This window comes from Ammospiza caudacuta, chromosome 8 (genome assembly GCF_027887145.1).
Source record: "Ammospiza caudacuta isolate bAmmCau1 chromosome 8, bAmmCau1.pri, whole genome shotgun sequence".
Classification (NCBI taxonomy): domain Eukaryota; kingdom Metazoa; phylum Chordata; class Aves; order Passeriformes; family Passerellidae; genus Ammospiza; species Ammospiza caudacuta.
The window spans coordinates 8,484,761-8,501,379 of NC_080600.1; the positions used below are offsets into that span (position 1 = coordinate 8,484,761).

Below are 16,619 nucleotides of genomic sequence, written 5' to 3' on the forward strand. Positions count from 1 at the left end.
AAATTCCTACAGCTTGGCAGGGAGCCCAGGCACTCCAGTGGGAAGGGGGCTGGTCCACAGTGGGGCTGGAGGAGCAGGAAGGGGACCCCACACATCCCGATTTTGGGTGGTGAGGAGGAGAGTGAGCAGGGACCATCCCACAAACACACACTCACATCGATTTTAGATGGTGAGGACTGTGAGCAGGGTCCCTCAAACAATCCCCGCAAATTTTAGGTGGGGAGAGCAGAGACCCCCAAATACACCCTGATTTTGGGTGGTGATGGGAGTGAGGGGGAATCCCACAGGCATCCTGATTTTGGGTGTGAGGGCAGTGAGCGAGGTCCCACACGCGATCTTGGGCAGTGAGGGCAGAGAGCAGGAGCTCCAAACACACTTCAGGTTTGATGAGAGGACAGTGAGCCCCAAACACAGCCCGGGTTCAGTGTGAGAGCAGCAGATAGGGAGCCCCAAACACAGCCTGGTTTTGGGTGCAAGGGCAGAGAGACGGAACCCCCAAACACACCCCAGTTTTGATGCGAGGATAGCGGACAGGGAGCCGCAAAGACACCCCAGGTTCGGTGCGGACAGAGATCGCCAAACAGTTCCCAGTTTCAGATGCGAGGGCAGCGGACAGGGAGCCCCAAACACAGCCCGGGTTCGGATGTGAGGGCAAAGATTAGGGAGCCCCAAACACACACCGGGCTCCGTGTGAGGGCAGTGGACAGGGAGCCCCAAACACAGCCCGGTTCGGTGCGAGAGCAGTGGACAGGGAGCCTCAAACACAGCCCGGGTTCGGTGCGAGGGCAGCGAGCCCCAAACACAGCCCGGGTTCGGTGTGAGGGCAGGGAGCCCCAAACACAGCCCGGGCTCGGTGTGAGGGCAGGGAGCCCCAAATACAGCCCGGGCTCGGTGTGAGGGCAGGGAGCCCCAAATACAGCCCCGGCTCGGTGTGAGGGCAGCGAGCGGGCACCCCCAGCCCGGTTTCGGTAGGAGAGCAGCGAGCTCCAAACACAACCCGGGTTCGGTGCGAGGGCAGAGGGTAGGAACCCCCAAACACACTCTGGGTTTGGTGCGAGGGCAGCGGGCAGGGAGCCCCAAACACAGCCCGGCTTCGGCGTGAGGGCGGCGAGCCCCAAATAGAGCCCGGGATCGGTGCGAAGGCAGCGAGCGGGCACCCCCAGCCCAGCTCGGGCGGGCGTGAGGCGGCCCGTCTCCGCAGGGCGGGGGGCGGCGCATGCGCGGGGCGGGGGGCGGTGACGGCCGCGCCGGCGGAGGCGGCGGAGGGAGCGGGAGGGTCGCTCGGGGCCGGCGGCAGCGGCTCCGGCTTCGGCTGCGCTCCGGACCGGGCCGGGCCGGGCCGGGCCGGTCGGGACCGCCCCGCCATGGGGACGCCGGGCGCCGGACGCAAGCGGCTGCCGAACCGGGAGCGCCTGACGGCGGAGGACGATGCGCTCAACCAGATCGCCCGCGAGGTGAGCGGCGGGAGGCGGCATCCCCCCTTCTCCCGTCTCCATCCTCCTCCCCTCGCCTTCCCCCACGGGCTCCCCCGAGCGCCGCGCAGGCGCCCCCGGCCACCGGCACCGCGGCGGCTCAAGGGCAGGGTGGAAGCCCTGCTTCACCCCCGCCTGAGCTTCACCGAGCCCGGGCTCCGTGAGGGAAGGGCGTGCGGTGCCGGAGCCGCCCCGCTCCAGCCCCGCCGCAGGGCATGTCCATCGGCCGTGCTGATGGGAACCGCTGGGATTGGTGTGAAACACTGAAAATAGGCCGCTGGGGTGTGTTATGGGTAGGTATAAATCATAGAATGGCAGCGTGGTTTGGGTTGGAAGGGATCCCGAAGATCATCTCCTTCCAAGCTCCCTGATGTGGAACACCTTCCACTGGACCGCGTTGCTCTGAGCCCGATCCAAGCTGGCCTGGAACACTTCCAGGGATGGGGGTGAAAAATGAAAAGCAGAATACTGCAAGGTGATGCTGGGTGTGGGCATAAGTGACCCCTCTCACTTGGAAACTGGTTTTTGTGTTGCTGCACACCAGATGCTGCATTGTACTCAATGTGACTTTAACCTTCCAAACCAGCTGATTGCTGATGCTTCCTGCCTCCTTTTTCTTCTTAAATTGGTGCAGTGGTAACCAAGATAATGTGAATTTGTTTTTTATGTTTGCTAAATCTGACAAAGCCTGTTCTCCATCCTTGCTGTCCTCCAATGGGGGAAAGGGGGATAAGCAGCCCTGGGGTTCTTCTCCAGTAGGAAACCTACGAGAAGGATGGAAAGGGACAGTTTACAGGAGCATAGGGACAGCACCAAGGGGAATGGATTCAGACTGAAAAAGACCAGGGTTCGATGGGATATTAGGGAGAAATTCTTCCCTGTGAGGGTGGGAAGTCTCTGGCCCCAATAAGCTGTGTTTGCTCCATCCCTTGAAGGGATGGAAGGTCCAAGCTCAGGTTGGATGGAGCTCTGAGGAACCTGGTCTAGTGGAAGGTGAGCCTGCCCATGGCACGGGGTTGATCTGAGGTCCCTTCCAACCCAAACCATTCTGTGATTCAGTGTCTAAAATGCTCCAGTGCTGCTGCTGATGGTGGGCATTCTCTTCCCACAGTGTGGGTTATGTGTGTCAGCCCACCTGGTGGTGGTGTGACCCCAAGATGGGTTACCAGATAAATTGCTCTTCTGGAAGACTTTTAGGTCTCCCTTGGTTTCCATTCCTGATTCAGAGCTGCAGCAGGATCAGGTGAATGCTAATGTATGGCTTATTTCTGGTGGCACTGGTAGGTTGAGTTAGCTGTGGCATTGTGCTCCTCATTGCCACCAATGCCTTTCCAGTTGTTGTGCACCATTTTCTGGTGGTTTGTAGCATCTTTGGAGTGCATCCAGCAGAGTTTTGTGTGAGTGATTCACATAGTGTGTTCTCTGAAGGCAGATTTTTGTGGCAGGGTGCTGAATAGGTTCCCAAGGATGGAGTTTGAGGTAGGAGGACAAGAATGTCTCATGTCCGGGACATGAGATAGCAAGTTAGAGTGATTGTGCTGTCTGTTAGAGTCATGATAATATCCTAAGAATTGTTTTGGGATGAGGGTTTGAATTCCACAGATGTGTCCTGGCTGTGCTGTCATTTGATCAAGGAAGGCATCAGTCTCTAACAAGGAACCCAGCTGCTCTTTTCAGTTGCACGTTTTTCTCCCACTTTCTCTTTTCTTTATCTTAGATCTGCTTTTCACTGCATTGTGTTTGAGGACTCAAACATTGTGGTGGTTTGTGTTTTGTTATTTTTTCCCCCTTCCTTCTCCTGGGGTTTGTTTAAAGGACAACTCCATTTGCTCAAAAAGCCCAACACAAGCATGTCTTTTATCTTTTCCCTTGAGTGCTAAAACTGTGAACTGCCAAGTTCAAGGTTCAGCATTTTCCCATATTATTTTATCTATTTGCATTACCCTGTCTCGGAGCTCTTTAATTGTTTTGTTGTTTAACTGCCTGTTCTCCACACAAAGGATCCCAGATGAATCCTTCTGGATGATCCAGAATATGTCAACTAAACCTTTTGTCTCTTCTTAGCCAGGATGTTGGGAGCCTCCATGTTAAGAAGGTGGGAGGGTTCCTGATATTTTGACTCTTCCAGCTTTCCTCACACGTGTTTAACAAAGCTGGGACACAGACATGTGGCTTTTGCACATAGATTTCCACTCCTCTCTTGGATTTGGTCCTTTGTTATCCAGAAGCCAGAGGTGATGGCAAGTTTTTTGCAGATCCTAGAGTCTCATTTAGAGTCTCATTTCCCCATGGGAAATATATATATTCCATATGGGATAGCCCAAGAGAGCATCCAAACCAGACTGACTGATTCAAGAGCTACCTTTTATTTTGTGGTTATTTTGGCAAACCCACCGTTCTCACTCTACTACGTGTTCCCATAAGAAGACAGCAAGACTTGCAAGGACTTTGTGACACTCTTGCCATTTGAATATTAAATTTGTGTGGATTTGCAGCTGGGATGCCTTGCTCTGTGTCTTGCAGAGCCCAGGAGAGACCCTGGCGTGGTGAAGAGGGCCGCGAGAGCGAGCGTGAGGGGAAGCAACTGAGCAAGAGGAAGGAAATTGTGAGCGTGAAGCATCTTGTAGTGACAAGGGTTTAGGAGCAGTATTAGTCTTGTTAATCAGTAGTAGTTTTAATGCTTGAGGCACTTTCTGAAGTAGTTCATCACCTTGTTTGGAGCTGTTCACAGGTGGAAGGTGCAGGTCCCTTCCATCAGGAAAGGGTAGTGCTGTGCCGCCAGCTCCTGCTGCAGGGTTTGACAGGCACAGTAATTAAGTAGATGGCAAATATGTAAATATAATTAACATAAAGCACTGTGTTCTGAGTGTCTGACAGACTCACAGGCTGCCACTCACAGGGTTTGCTGTTCACACACCTATTTGCTGTTCACACACCTGCCCTGTGCTGCTGAGCTTGTTTTCTCCCGGGCGGCAGCGCTGCCGATCGATGATCGGCTTCTGCGCTCTCAGGCCGGCCTCCACACCAGCAGATCATTCCAGTGTTTAGGCCAATGGAAACTTTTGGGCTCTTTCAGTGCCCTGGGTGAGCACATGGCAGCAGTGTTTGCAGAACCCAGCACTTTGATACTGCTCAAGGTCTGTGCCAGCAGAGCCAGCGGGCGCCGTGTGCTGTGCGCTCATCTGTGCCTCGGGAAGGCACAGCTGAACCTTCCAGGAGCTGCCTTCCTGCCTGGATTACATGCCTTTGATGTGATTACTCCAGACATGGTTTCTTCAAGGAATTTTTTTTTTTTTGCTAACTTCCACTCCGCTAGCCGCGGTAATAATTGTTCCATGCTGCAAATCCAGCGAGGGACTGTGTAAATGAGATATTTCTCTTGCAGGCAGATAATGCTAGTTACTGTTTTTCATTTTCATGAATGAGGAAGGACAAGGTCAATTTCTTGTTTGCATTAGGAATGTAATTGACACCTTGTTTTGCAGGCAGTTTTGCAGGCAGATGTGTGTTACACTGCTCAGAAAAATGATCCTGCCGTGTGTGCTCTCTCTACTAGAAGTCTTCTTCATCCACCATTTTATAGAGCAGAGCTCCTTAGGTAATAATTAGTTTGTATTTAGGAATAATTAATTTGTAATTCAAGCAGCATAATTTATTTTTTATTGGTAAAGAAAGTAATGTTGCAAGGGTTGTGCCTTCACTCTTTGTACACTTTATGTCGCTTTCAAGAAGTCACCTACATCTTTGTACATACATAATTATTACTTGGTTAAAAACCAGCATGATCCATTTATGGACCATGCATTTAATTATTTTACTGAAGTAACCAGTTTGGGCATTGACCTGCATTCTTAGAGATTCAAAAACTGGGATGTTACACTGCTATGAAGAAGCAGAAAGTGTTGCTAATTAGAAAAAGCTCAAAGTGCAAATGAAACCAGCCAGCCGGTTTTAATGGTTACAGTAAGAAGGCACTAAGTAACTTCAACAGGCTAAATTGGAGTTTGGAGACTAGTGAAGAGATGCTGTGATGGTTGAATGTGGAATCTGTTAAACTGAGGGGTTAATCTGGGGGAGAAAACTCTTTTTTACACAGCACTTTGGGTGACTTCCATAAATAGAGATGGAAACAATTGGCTACAAGTTGAAGCTAAAGCAAGCACGCAAGCCACACAGATTTTATTGAACTGTTATGCAAAGCAGAGCATTTAAAGCAGCGTGTTCCCTAAAGATATATTCCCTTAGGATATATTCCCTATAAGATCTGGGTAGGGTAGGGGTGGAACTTTCTGGAGAAGTGTTTGGCATTACAGATGTGTGAAGGCTTTTGTAAGCTGGGTGGATGTTCCAAAAGAATCCCTTAGAAACAGCCTGGCTTATGTAGCACCAGTACTTGACTTATTTTTTTATTGCATTAGGAGTGTTAATGGCTGATCCAAACAAATGATCTGAGAAAAGCATGTCTGGCTTTTCTGTTCTAGAACAGAGAGTTACGAAAGCAAGGGATGCTCTTGGAGGCCTTGACTCAGCCTGGCTGACCTAAATATAGGAACTAAGGAGGGCTCTGTGGGCGAGGCTTGCCAGTAGGGCGTGGGGAATTGTTCCAGATCTGAGATGATTTTATGTGGCAAAAATGCTCTTCATCAAACTCTCCTTTTTTTCCTAATGCTTTGCATCCATAGATCAAAAAAAAAAAAAAGGTGTTGGCATCACTTACAGTCTCTCTCCCCCAAGGTAAATGTGGGAAGGAGCACTTTGAAGAAGTGAGATAAAAATCTCAAGACCCATCTCATGATGGTTAAATGGGTGACTGGAGCCTGTCTTACAATCTGCCTCTCAACCTGAAATAGTTACTTGTCCTTTTTTTTTTTTTTTTTTTTGTGTCCGTGCCTGGCCTGAGTCCCCTTCAGCTGTTCCCTTGCTGTCTGAGGAAGCAGCTGTTTAGGAACTGTGATTCCTGTTTCAGTCAAGCAAGGGACTACTGGTAGGATTAACAGCCTGGGAAGCCCAGCCTCTGTCCCCTGTGAGCCCAGATGCTGAGCTTGGCTGCAGGATGTAACACTAATCATTACCTCATCTAGAGGGATGTTTTTCCAGGCCTCTTGCTGGATAAAGTTGGAGCTCAAATGTGCTTGCAAGGCTTTCAACACTGGGATATATATATATTTTTTTTTTTTCATCCTTTGCTTGCAAGGAGCATAATCCAGGTAGTATTTTGGGTTTGTGGAGCGAGGTATTTGTCCCTCCTGTCAAGTCAGCAGGTTGCCAAGAGCAGTGAATGTGTCTAGCTAGGCTGGAGCACTCGTAGGCAATCCTTAAAATAGCAGCTCTGAAATATCAGCTGTTGTCTCGCTGGTGCTGAAATACTTTTTGGGGAGAAGCTGCCCACTGGAATGTGGGGTGTGGGGGGGAGGGCATGAGGGAGCTGCAATAAATCAAATTTTCCTTCAGAAAGGTGACTTTGAGGGTTTATATTAAACCCCAGAGAAGGGGAGGTGCTTGATCACTTCAATACCAGAAGCAGAGGAAGCTCCCTGATAACTGTGCTCTTGCACCTCTGAATCCACCAGTGACACAGCTGGCTTTGCATGGAGTAGGAAAATAGTTGATTTTTGTGCTTCATCACACAGTAAAATGAGAGAAGTGCTTCAGGGCTTCTTGTCAGAAGACATTTGTAGCCTTTAACTTTATTTTCCTTCACCCTATTTTAGTTATGGAACAAGAAGTAGGCTGAAGGACTTTCCTGGCTAATGCTGGGAAGATAAACTGGCATGTGCACTGAAATGAGAACATTACATCAGGCAAAAATAAATTTCAAAAGTGTCTTTATGGGCAGGCTTGGTGTAGAAGCAGTAGGTTGCAAGAAATGTAAGGCAGCTCTGAAAGGCCTGGCTGCAGAAGATTCATCTGTTGAAATGAAAGCTTGCTGTGGCACAATAAATACTAAATAAAGCAGTGCTTCATTGGAAGGCATGTGATGGTTTTAGATAGGCAGGAAGAGCCTTGCAGTGTGCAAATGACTTCAGGTAGCTGAATTAATTTTCTTTATGAAGATGTGGAAGTTCTGCTCATGCTGTTAAAAACTCAGGGATTTGAGGGTCTGCAGTGAGGGTACAGAAGTCTGGGAAAACACAGAAATACCACTTTGATGGTGGCAGGAATGGGCCAGAACTGTGCCCAGTAGGAGTTTGCAAATGTCCTCACCTAGACCTCAACACCAGAGGCATTTCCCATTCATATTTGGGTGGTTTCTCCTCCTGCCTTTAAACAAACTTTGCTAAGTGGCATGAGGTGTGAAGGGCAAGGCTGGGAAGCATTTCCCAGTGAGCAGGGCTTGGAGCACTTTTCTGGCCCAACAAGCTGGGAATTTTGAGTGTTGGGAGAGGAGAGAACTCAAACAAACTCTGACTAATGCTGCTGTTTCCAAAACTGAGCGTTGCTTGTTTTGGGGTGTGGATGTGTGCCTAAACCAAAAACTGGGCACAAATGGGTGGGTCCTTTGCCAAATGAAGGCAGTGTCCTCCCAAGATGGATTTGACTTGCACTTGAGTATCGATCCTGCAGTTCTGTGCTCTGTTCTTCCATCCCCTCAGTGTTTCATATTTTCCTTCCAGTGAAATTCTGATTCACTATGTGCTGCTTCAGGGTGTGGAATTCTGAAAGGAGCGATGTTTGTCTTCAAATCATTTGAAAAGATGTTGGTTTTAATTTCAGACATAAAAATGTACAAGTTCTAACAAAACTATCTATTTCTGGGTTTATGAAGGATGAATGTTTTGGGGTTTGGATATACTTGAACATAAAGGGCACAGCTCTGGTCTAAAACTTCAAGTGACTAGTTCTGACTTGAAAGTTTCACTGAATACATTGAAATAACTTTTGTTAATTTAAGGACTTGAGATCCTGTTTGATGCCAAAAAAAATGAGTGTCTGAGCTAATTGCTCATTAAAAATGTCTGACCTAGAAGTGGGAAGTTGATTGCTTTGGGGAGTGCTTTCAGTAGGAAATAGCCTGGGTGTGATGGGAGGAGAGGGGGATTTGCTCAGTGCCATCTGCCTTGCCCTTCTGTGAGCCACCTTGGCATGGGCTGTGGGTTTTATCCATGTTGGCATGGGCTGTGGGTTTGTCCATCTTGGCATGGGCTGTGGGTTTGTCCACCTAAACACTCCTGCAGCCTCTCACAGTTGAGCTGGAGACAAGGAAAGTGATCTGAAAGTGCCAAATCCGAGCTGTGTTCCCATCTCAGATGTGGTGAGGAATGAAGAAGCTTCTCCATTTCTTATTGCTTCTACTCCTTCCTCCTTCCTGCACATTGCTTTTCTCTGCAAGAGTGGAGATCTTCTGCTATACAGCTTAACCCTCACATTAGGCTTGCAAAAACACTGTGTGCCCTCTGGTTCTCCAGCACTTTGTGAGCTCTTGGAGACAATATTTAAATTATTTTTTTGTGTTATGTGTTGCTGTACCAGAAGGTACACCACTGTGGCCATGTTCCTGTTTTTAATAGCTGGTAATCAGGTATGAGAGTGCTTGTTATCTTTGGCATGGGAAGAAATGCAAAGACAGTGGTTGGGTCTCAGGGCTGCAGTTTCCTTTCCTTTGGAAGGTTTATGTGAACGAGACTGGAATATTCAATTTGCATCCAAACCTCTGTCAAAGAAATAGCAAGATGGTGTCTCCAACTGGCTTCCTCAGAAACAGAGCTGGGCTTTTCCTGCATGATGTCATTACTTGCAGTTTTTGGATGTAATTGGTGTCAGATTGATTTATCTCTCCCAGAGCGGCCGGGTTTACTGGAAGAGAGTTCCACAAAAGGAGTTTATTTGTGTGTTTGCTGTTTGGGCAGTGACTTGTGTGTTAGTATAGCCTGCAGTGCAGTGGTGATGCCTCTGCCCCACTGATGATCCTCTGCAAACCATTCCCCAGTCCAGCAGATGCTCTGCTCAGACAGGGAATGTAAAGGAGTAATATTTCTTCCCTCCTGGTTTCTGCTTGTGCATATCTTGTGACCTTTCCCTTCACCAGCATCTGATTTAAATTTAATATTCCCTTTTTTTCCCTTTGCCCTCCTCTTTTGAGTACTTCCTACGTCCCAAAATAACCTTTCTCTAATCCCACTGAATAAATACCATGTTTAGTTGAGTCTGTCTCTCGTGTGTGCCTTTGCCAGCCCTTTCCAGTAGGCAGGAATGGAATACAGGAGGATCTGGCACGCTAAAAGCTGGGTCAGGTTTTTAAACTCATTCCCTCAGGTCAGATGGATTTCAGGCATCCCCACTTGGGTCTTCTAATTATGGAGCATTTATCAGCTAACATGCTGGGATGACAGGGGAGCAAGGAAAGGCTCTTGGTGTGCCTCACATGCAGAAAAATCCCTGGGCTCTGCTCTCCTATCGGGCTCTTGTAGCTTCACATTTTTTCCCTTTTAAAACACACGTTGCTTCAGAGTCAGATAATTGAGAGATGTCTGGTTTTATCAGTGCCAAAGTGCTGCAGTCTTCACACAAACCCATGAAATAGTATTTGCTTCTGCTGACTACAAACAGAGGAAACAGCCTACTTCTTTGGGTTTTTTTGTTTGTTTTTTTTTTTTTAATCTGTATTTATGTTTTGTTTCTCTCTGATGGCAAACTTGAAGTTCTTTCAACAGACTTGCCAGGATAATAGTAGATACAGCTCTTAGGGAACAAGTTAATTTTTTTATGGTCTACAAGCCATATTTCTTTGCTGTGCAACTGTGCATTTCCCATAAGCTGTCTTCCTTAAAATGTCCCTTCTCCCATATGAAAAAAATGCGTGTGTTGGTCTTGGTTTGCTTCCTTTGCTGCATGTGCTGCCGGGCTCTAAGAGGATTTACACTGACAAATATATTGAACCAACATCTGTTGGAAATGAAAGTGGGCTTTTGGGACATGTTTTGTGATACCCAAAGGTCGCTCTGCTCCATTGTCTCTTGCATATGAAATTGAAATCTGCCCCGATGTGAAATGAGTGCGTTGGAGCAGTGATGTGACCTAACCTTTACATGAACTGTGCAGGAATCCAGGGGCTCTGGGAAATGCTGTGGATACAAGAGATAATGTTGGTGTATGCAGAGAATGTCACTGTTTTATTTATAGAAGGTTACACTGTGTTTTTAGGAATATTTGTGTGTTCTTGTTTAATTACCCTAGGGAAAAAAAAATCATTATTTGGTGAACTGGAGCAAGGGAGGAAAGGTTCTCTGTATGTGTTGGTGAAGTGATTTTGTATCACTGATGGGATGAGCACATCCTGTCAAACTGAGAAATAATTTTCAGTCAAGAGGTAACCCAGAACTTTCTGTCTAACAAACCTATAAATTTAGCATTAGAAAATAAAGGTCATTTGTGACGGTGTTCACAGGGGTCTTAGGATGAGGGAAGAGATGGAGATCTGACTCCATGTTTCAGAAGGCTTGATTTATTATTTTATTATATATATTACATTAAAACTATACTAAAAGAATAGAAGAAAGAATTTCCTCAGAAGGCTAGCTAAGAATAGAATAGCAAAGAATTATAACAAAGGTTTGTGGCTCTGACTCTCTGTCCGAGCCAGCTGACTGTGATTGGCCATTAATTAGAAACAACTAACATGGGCCAATCCCAGATGCACCTGTTGCATTCCACAGCAGCAGATAACCACTATTTACATTTTGTTCCTGAGGCCTCCAGCTTCTCAGGAGGAAAAAATCCTAAGGAAAGGATTTTTCATAAAAGATGTCTGTAACAGTCAGTGGGTTTGCAGGGCTGTTACAAAAACCTAGCTTCATTTTTTCTGGGGAGACTGAGCCTGCTAGAACAGAAACAAGCTTTTTTAGGGATCTGAATTATCCAGAGGTGCTTCTCTGGGGTCTGCTGGCTGCACAAGCTCCTCTTTCAGTCTTCCCACTATAAAATCAATAAAGTGCACCCAAAAAAGTCTTTTTGCTCTGTGAGTTACAGCAATCAGCTATAAACCCCTTAGGAATAACCTTCCTAAGATTTCCTTGCTGCACCTCAGGAACTGGTAGAAAACCTTAGGGGAATTGGGATTTCATTGTAATTTCCTCTAATAGAATGTGATTCTCCATGGGCTCAGCTTTTGCTGCTGGCCTACCCCATTCCCTCACCACTTGCTGTTTCTTTGCCATTTTTCAAACACAGCTGCTGCTGACTTCAAACTTACAGGTCTGCACAATTCGGGTGTTAAATAGTTTGTGTGACCGAGGATACAATTTATAATTCTGTCTGCTGGGCGGTAAAGGCTGCTAGGCAAAAATGGAGCAGGCAAGGGAAGGAGCTGCCCAGGGGTGAGCTACCTCGTGCTGGGATTTCCAGAATCCCAGTAAAATTCCAGTAAAAACAGCTGTGGAGGTCCCTCTTGCTGTGCCCCCTAGACCAGGTGTGTGTAGCCCAGTAGCACATTTCAAACTGAATTAATTTGTTGGTGGGAGGGTCAGGGCAGAGATTCTCCAGGTAATCCATTAGTGCTCAGCCCCAGTTGGGAGGCAGTAATCCCCTCCCACCCCCACACAAAAGCTGTCCAGTCGTTTCTCAAACAATGCTGTTTTTTTAGCCCTAATCCCACTTGAGGGGTGGTTCAGTGCCATTGCTGAACTCTGGGCAAGTTCTCCTACCATGTCCTGGCTCTCTCTCGGGGAATTCCTCTTCCCAGGAGGGAGAGGATTGTGGAATGATAGCAGCATGAGAGGGTAACTCCTGTCCACCAGCCAGGTAAGGCCATCTCAAAAAATTTCTGAGCTGATTACAGAGAACAGTGTGGTTTTAAATTTTCTTAACATTTTTTTTTTGACAGTTCTCTTAAAATTACCGCAAAAGTGTGAATTTTTTCTTTTTAAATTTTGTTCCCTGTGAAATATCCTCTGTGTGCTTTTTCTGCAAACCGAGTGCAGGGCTTGGCTCCTCTCCTGGAGCGCCGTGGTTTCAGTGCCGTTGCTAAATGTTTGAAGTTTGGCATTTGTGCTTGAAGGACAGAAAATCCAGTCCAGCATGGTGTGGTGGAAGCTGTTGTCCATCCTCTGCAGCATCCAGCTGTACTAACAAGAAAAGCCCAGCTTTTTTTTAAGGTGGTTTCTCTGGATTTAGGCACTTTCCCTTCTGTCAGATTTGCTGGAGCAGGTCGTGGCGTTCCCTCGGTGGGTGTTACAAATGGAGAATTTCAGTCCGAGTTTGAAGTGTTCTGCCTTTCCCTTGAGGATATGAGTTAGCCTGAGGGAGAGCTGTGGGCTATTTCCTGTGGCAGAATATCTAAATTAACCAGAAGCCCAGGCCCTCTGCAGGAAGGTGGTACAGTCTGAAGAATTCCATGTAATTCTTTCCCACCTGGATCTCTCCAAACACTTCTTACTCAAAGAAGTGGTCCAGAGCTTAACAAAAATGTATAGTAGTGAGGGGCATGAAAAATCACAATTTTTACAATAATTCCCTTATATGTGATGATTTTTGTTTTACGGGAGTTTCTCTCATATGGCAAATTTGAAACATATTTCTTTTAATACATAAAATAAAAACAGTCACCTCTGGTGACATCTCTTGTAGGATCCCTCATGAAATATATTTTAAATGCTGCGCTTCTGATCTTCTCCAGTGTTTATGATGACTCTGGGCCCTTCTTTTAGATTTCATATAAATCAGTGCAGTTGGAGGGGGTGAAAAACCAGTGCCTTGCAGCTTGTAACCATTGCACAATATCCAACACAGCAGCACATTGTAAACATAATAAAATGGTCTATTAACAAATTGCTTTATTAACTCTAATCAGTCTAAAGAGCTAAATTTAATTAAATCTGCTTGTGGATGAGAACATTCCACTCATGGAAGGGTGCACTAAAGGTCATCTCCTGTTTTGCATCTTAATGTTTGCATGTGAAAGTTTGTTTTGTCTTTCCTTTGCTTGAGGTCAGGCAGGGATGTGCCTTTAAGGGTTTATTAATATTAATTATTTCAAGAGGTTTTGCCTCCCTGCCTTTTTGTGAGAGAAATTAGGAATATACCTATAAGGCATGAGGAAAAACTTGGATGTATATAGTTGTAGGTATCTAACACTTTTTGAAATGGAAGTGATGTGCAAAAGGAGATGAAACAGTTTGTTCCATACTTGAATGTTTCTGCTTTGAACTCCCACTTATTAAAGTACTTAACTCTAAACAGTAATTTGTTTTTTAACTATCTTGAATTTTAGGTCAATCCTTTCCAGGGCAAAAGGCTCTTAAATGAGGAAAAAGGAGAATATCTATTTTCAGATACATGGTGGGGAAAGCAAAATGCCACTGAGTGCAGATATGAAACCTTTCTCACTGCTGAAAAGTTGTCTTGGACTTATTTTTTTAAAGGATGTTCAAACAGTATTGAGTGTCCACATTTCTGAGTGGCTTCTGCAGCATTATCTCTTGTTTGGACATTTTTAAATTAAATTTTGGAAGAAGGCTCTGGACGTCTGCCTTACCATGAGAGTGTTCCAGCACACTGATTTTTCTCCTATTGTCAATGAGCTGTGTGATTGAGGATCAAAACTGTTGCAAGAAGAGCTTAGCAGAGATAAAATAAAAATGATTTTGACTCTTTAACAGTTTAAATAGTGCTGATAGCAAATTATAATGTGGGGTCTGTGTAACCTGATTTGATTGTGCAGTCTGGTCACAGACTTTAAAAGAAGTGCACCTGAGGTGAGGAGTGCTGCCCAAATACTGGGGAGACACGTGCTGGAGCAGAGGACAGGAGTTCTGGGAGCTGGACAGGTTAAAAATCCTTCAGCAGTCATTAGAAAAATTAATTTCACTTGTGTTTATTGCATTAGACTCCAGGAAGTTCCACGGGCTGACACCATGGGCATGGCAGGAAATCCTGCCTGGCAGCCAAAAGTCTCAGTGTCACCTTGGGAAGGCCTGCAGAGTTTTATAAATCTGATCATTTGTTATGCCTGTGTTATTGTGTACCTGTGTATAAGTTACTGCTGAAGACCTCAGATGTTTTTATTTCTGTGTGCAGAGTTTTATAAATTTGGTCAAGGGTAATTGAGTTATACCTGTGTTGTGTTAATGCTGAAAACCTTAAGTGTTTTTATTTTTGTGTGGGATAAAACACTCTTCTGTGTGTAAATGCATGATGGTTTCTTGGATGTATTTTTAGTATTTAAAAAAAGGGATGAGGAGGCAGAGGGGAAGAAAACAGAGGCCTGGGGGAGAAGTGAGATGCAGTGGTGCAGTGGTACAGCTTTGTCACTCCTGCAGGGTTTTGACTGCTCCTGGCCTCAAATCTTTGTTTCTACTGCCTTGAATGATGTTCTTTACAAAAGAAACTTAAAGAAACTCCATAATGAAGTGTAAGTGGTAGGTGTGATGGCTTTTTTTCCAAGACTGTGCACTCCTCCTCCTTGAGAATTGTGGGTGCTTTGAAAATAACTCCAAAGGGGGATTTTATTTTTTTTTTCCCCCTCATCCAGGAGAGCTTGGATTTGGCGTCAGGCAGGCTGTGTAATTCAGACATACTGTGCACCAGACAGGCAGTTTATATATAGAAGCAACACGCTTCTGGTGCTGACTTTAATGTGCTAAGCTTGACAGAATTCCATCTGAGATGCAGTAAGTGGTGGCTCTGGCTGGATTTGCTAGCTGGTGAAGGCTGGGGGAAAAGAGGGAAAGTGTGCCCTGGCAAATAAGGGAAATGCAGATAATTAACATCATACATTGAATTGTTTCCTTCAAAATATTATATGTGCTTTCAAAAAGGTCAATAAAGCAGTTATGTGATTTATTGATTTATTTATTGTCACACTCTTCACTTTGCTTTTGCCTCAGTGAAAGCAGGCATGGGATGCACTGAGATGAAATATTCATCCCAATGCTGCCAAACCAGGACAATTATATAAATGGATTTAATTTCCAATTCTGTAGTGTTTCAGGGGGTTCTTTGTGAAGTGTGACCTGATTGTGCAGGGGACACCTTGGGAAGTACAGAAATGAGATTTTTTTTATTTAACATAATGGGCCTAGTTGATAATCTTCTATGCTTAGTTATTTATTTGATACAGCTTTTCTTGCACAATAGTTTTAAAACCAGTCCTATTTTTGTAGTACATGAAAATACTTAGGCAGGGTGGGAGTCAGCAATAAATATTTTTATTCCCTAAAGTGGTGGCTCTTGGCCAATTTCTGTGCTCTTACTTATCAGCTGCTGGTCTTAATTCTGCTGAATTCAAACTTTTTATTTTTTATCTCTGAGAAGCAGGAGTAATTATTTATGCACGATTCCTGCTCCTGAGTGTTGTTTCATTAATGAGATGCTGTGATTGCACAGTTCTTGGAAAGGAGCTCATTCAGGGGCCTGGCTGTGCCCCTGCCCTGTGCAGCTCAATCAATGGAGATGTTGGCTTCAAAGTGTCCTTGTGTTTTCCTAAGTTTTACTGAAGATGGAGTCCCTTGAAACATTATATAGCTGGCAATGCTCAGTGTGATACTTTTTGGATATTTTTTATTTAAGAGAGACCTTTACGCTGGGAGTTTGATTTCATTTATTTTTTGTGGGATAAAAAAATGTGAATCTGAGCACAGCAAGGAATTTTCACTGTGTTGGTTTATCTCCTCATCCTGCTTGGTTGCTTGTGCTGGGAGATTATGCTGCATAAAAATGAAATCCCAAGATAGAAACAAGAAAACCCCCAAACCCCACACACTTAGAGCTTCCTAGAAGTTTTGTCAGTCAGTGCTTATTTTAGAAATGGACTAGTTCAGGGGCAGGAGAGAAAATTATGGTGATGCCACTGACTGCTTCAGTAGTCAGATGTCAAAGCACTCTGCATTTGTTTTGCTTGAATGCCATTTAATGTTGCTGCTTTCAGAAGATAATGTTCTGCCTGCTCACTTTCATGCATCCCATGCTGGCATCAGCTTGTCTCCATTATGGAATGTCCCAAGCTCATCAAATCCAGAAGCTTCACTCTTCTTTTTGGTTACTCTTAAGTGCAGGGCAGAAAACAGGAGCCTGGTTTGTCCTGTTGTCTGGTGGCTTTTTCTACCATAGCTGGAAATTCCAGGGGAAAGGGAATGGAAATGGAGAATGAGCTTCCCTCACTTGGACATGGATTCACACCAGGAGCAGTGATCCTGGCAGAGAATTCTGGGAAAA

General features: G+C 45.5%; 1 protein-coding gene across 4 annotated transcripts in view; it reads left to right on the forward strand.

The window, feature by feature from the left end:
- The first annotated feature begins 1,256 nt into the window (after window positions 1-1,256).
- The window catches only part of LRRFIP1 (LRR binding FLII interacting protein 1), a 108,544-nt gene continuing 93,181 nt past the window's right edge, over window positions 1,257-16,619 (forward strand). For all 4 annotated transcript variants that reach the window (XM_058810020.1, XM_058810021.1, XM_058810018.1 and 1 more), the window contains exon 1: window positions 1,257-1,454. In XM_058810020.1, the coding sequence (XP_058666003.1) occupies window positions 1,365-1,454 (90 nt within the window). In that variant the 5' untranslated portion in view covers window positions 1,257-1,364. The remainder of the gene's footprint in view (window positions 1,455-16,619) is intronic.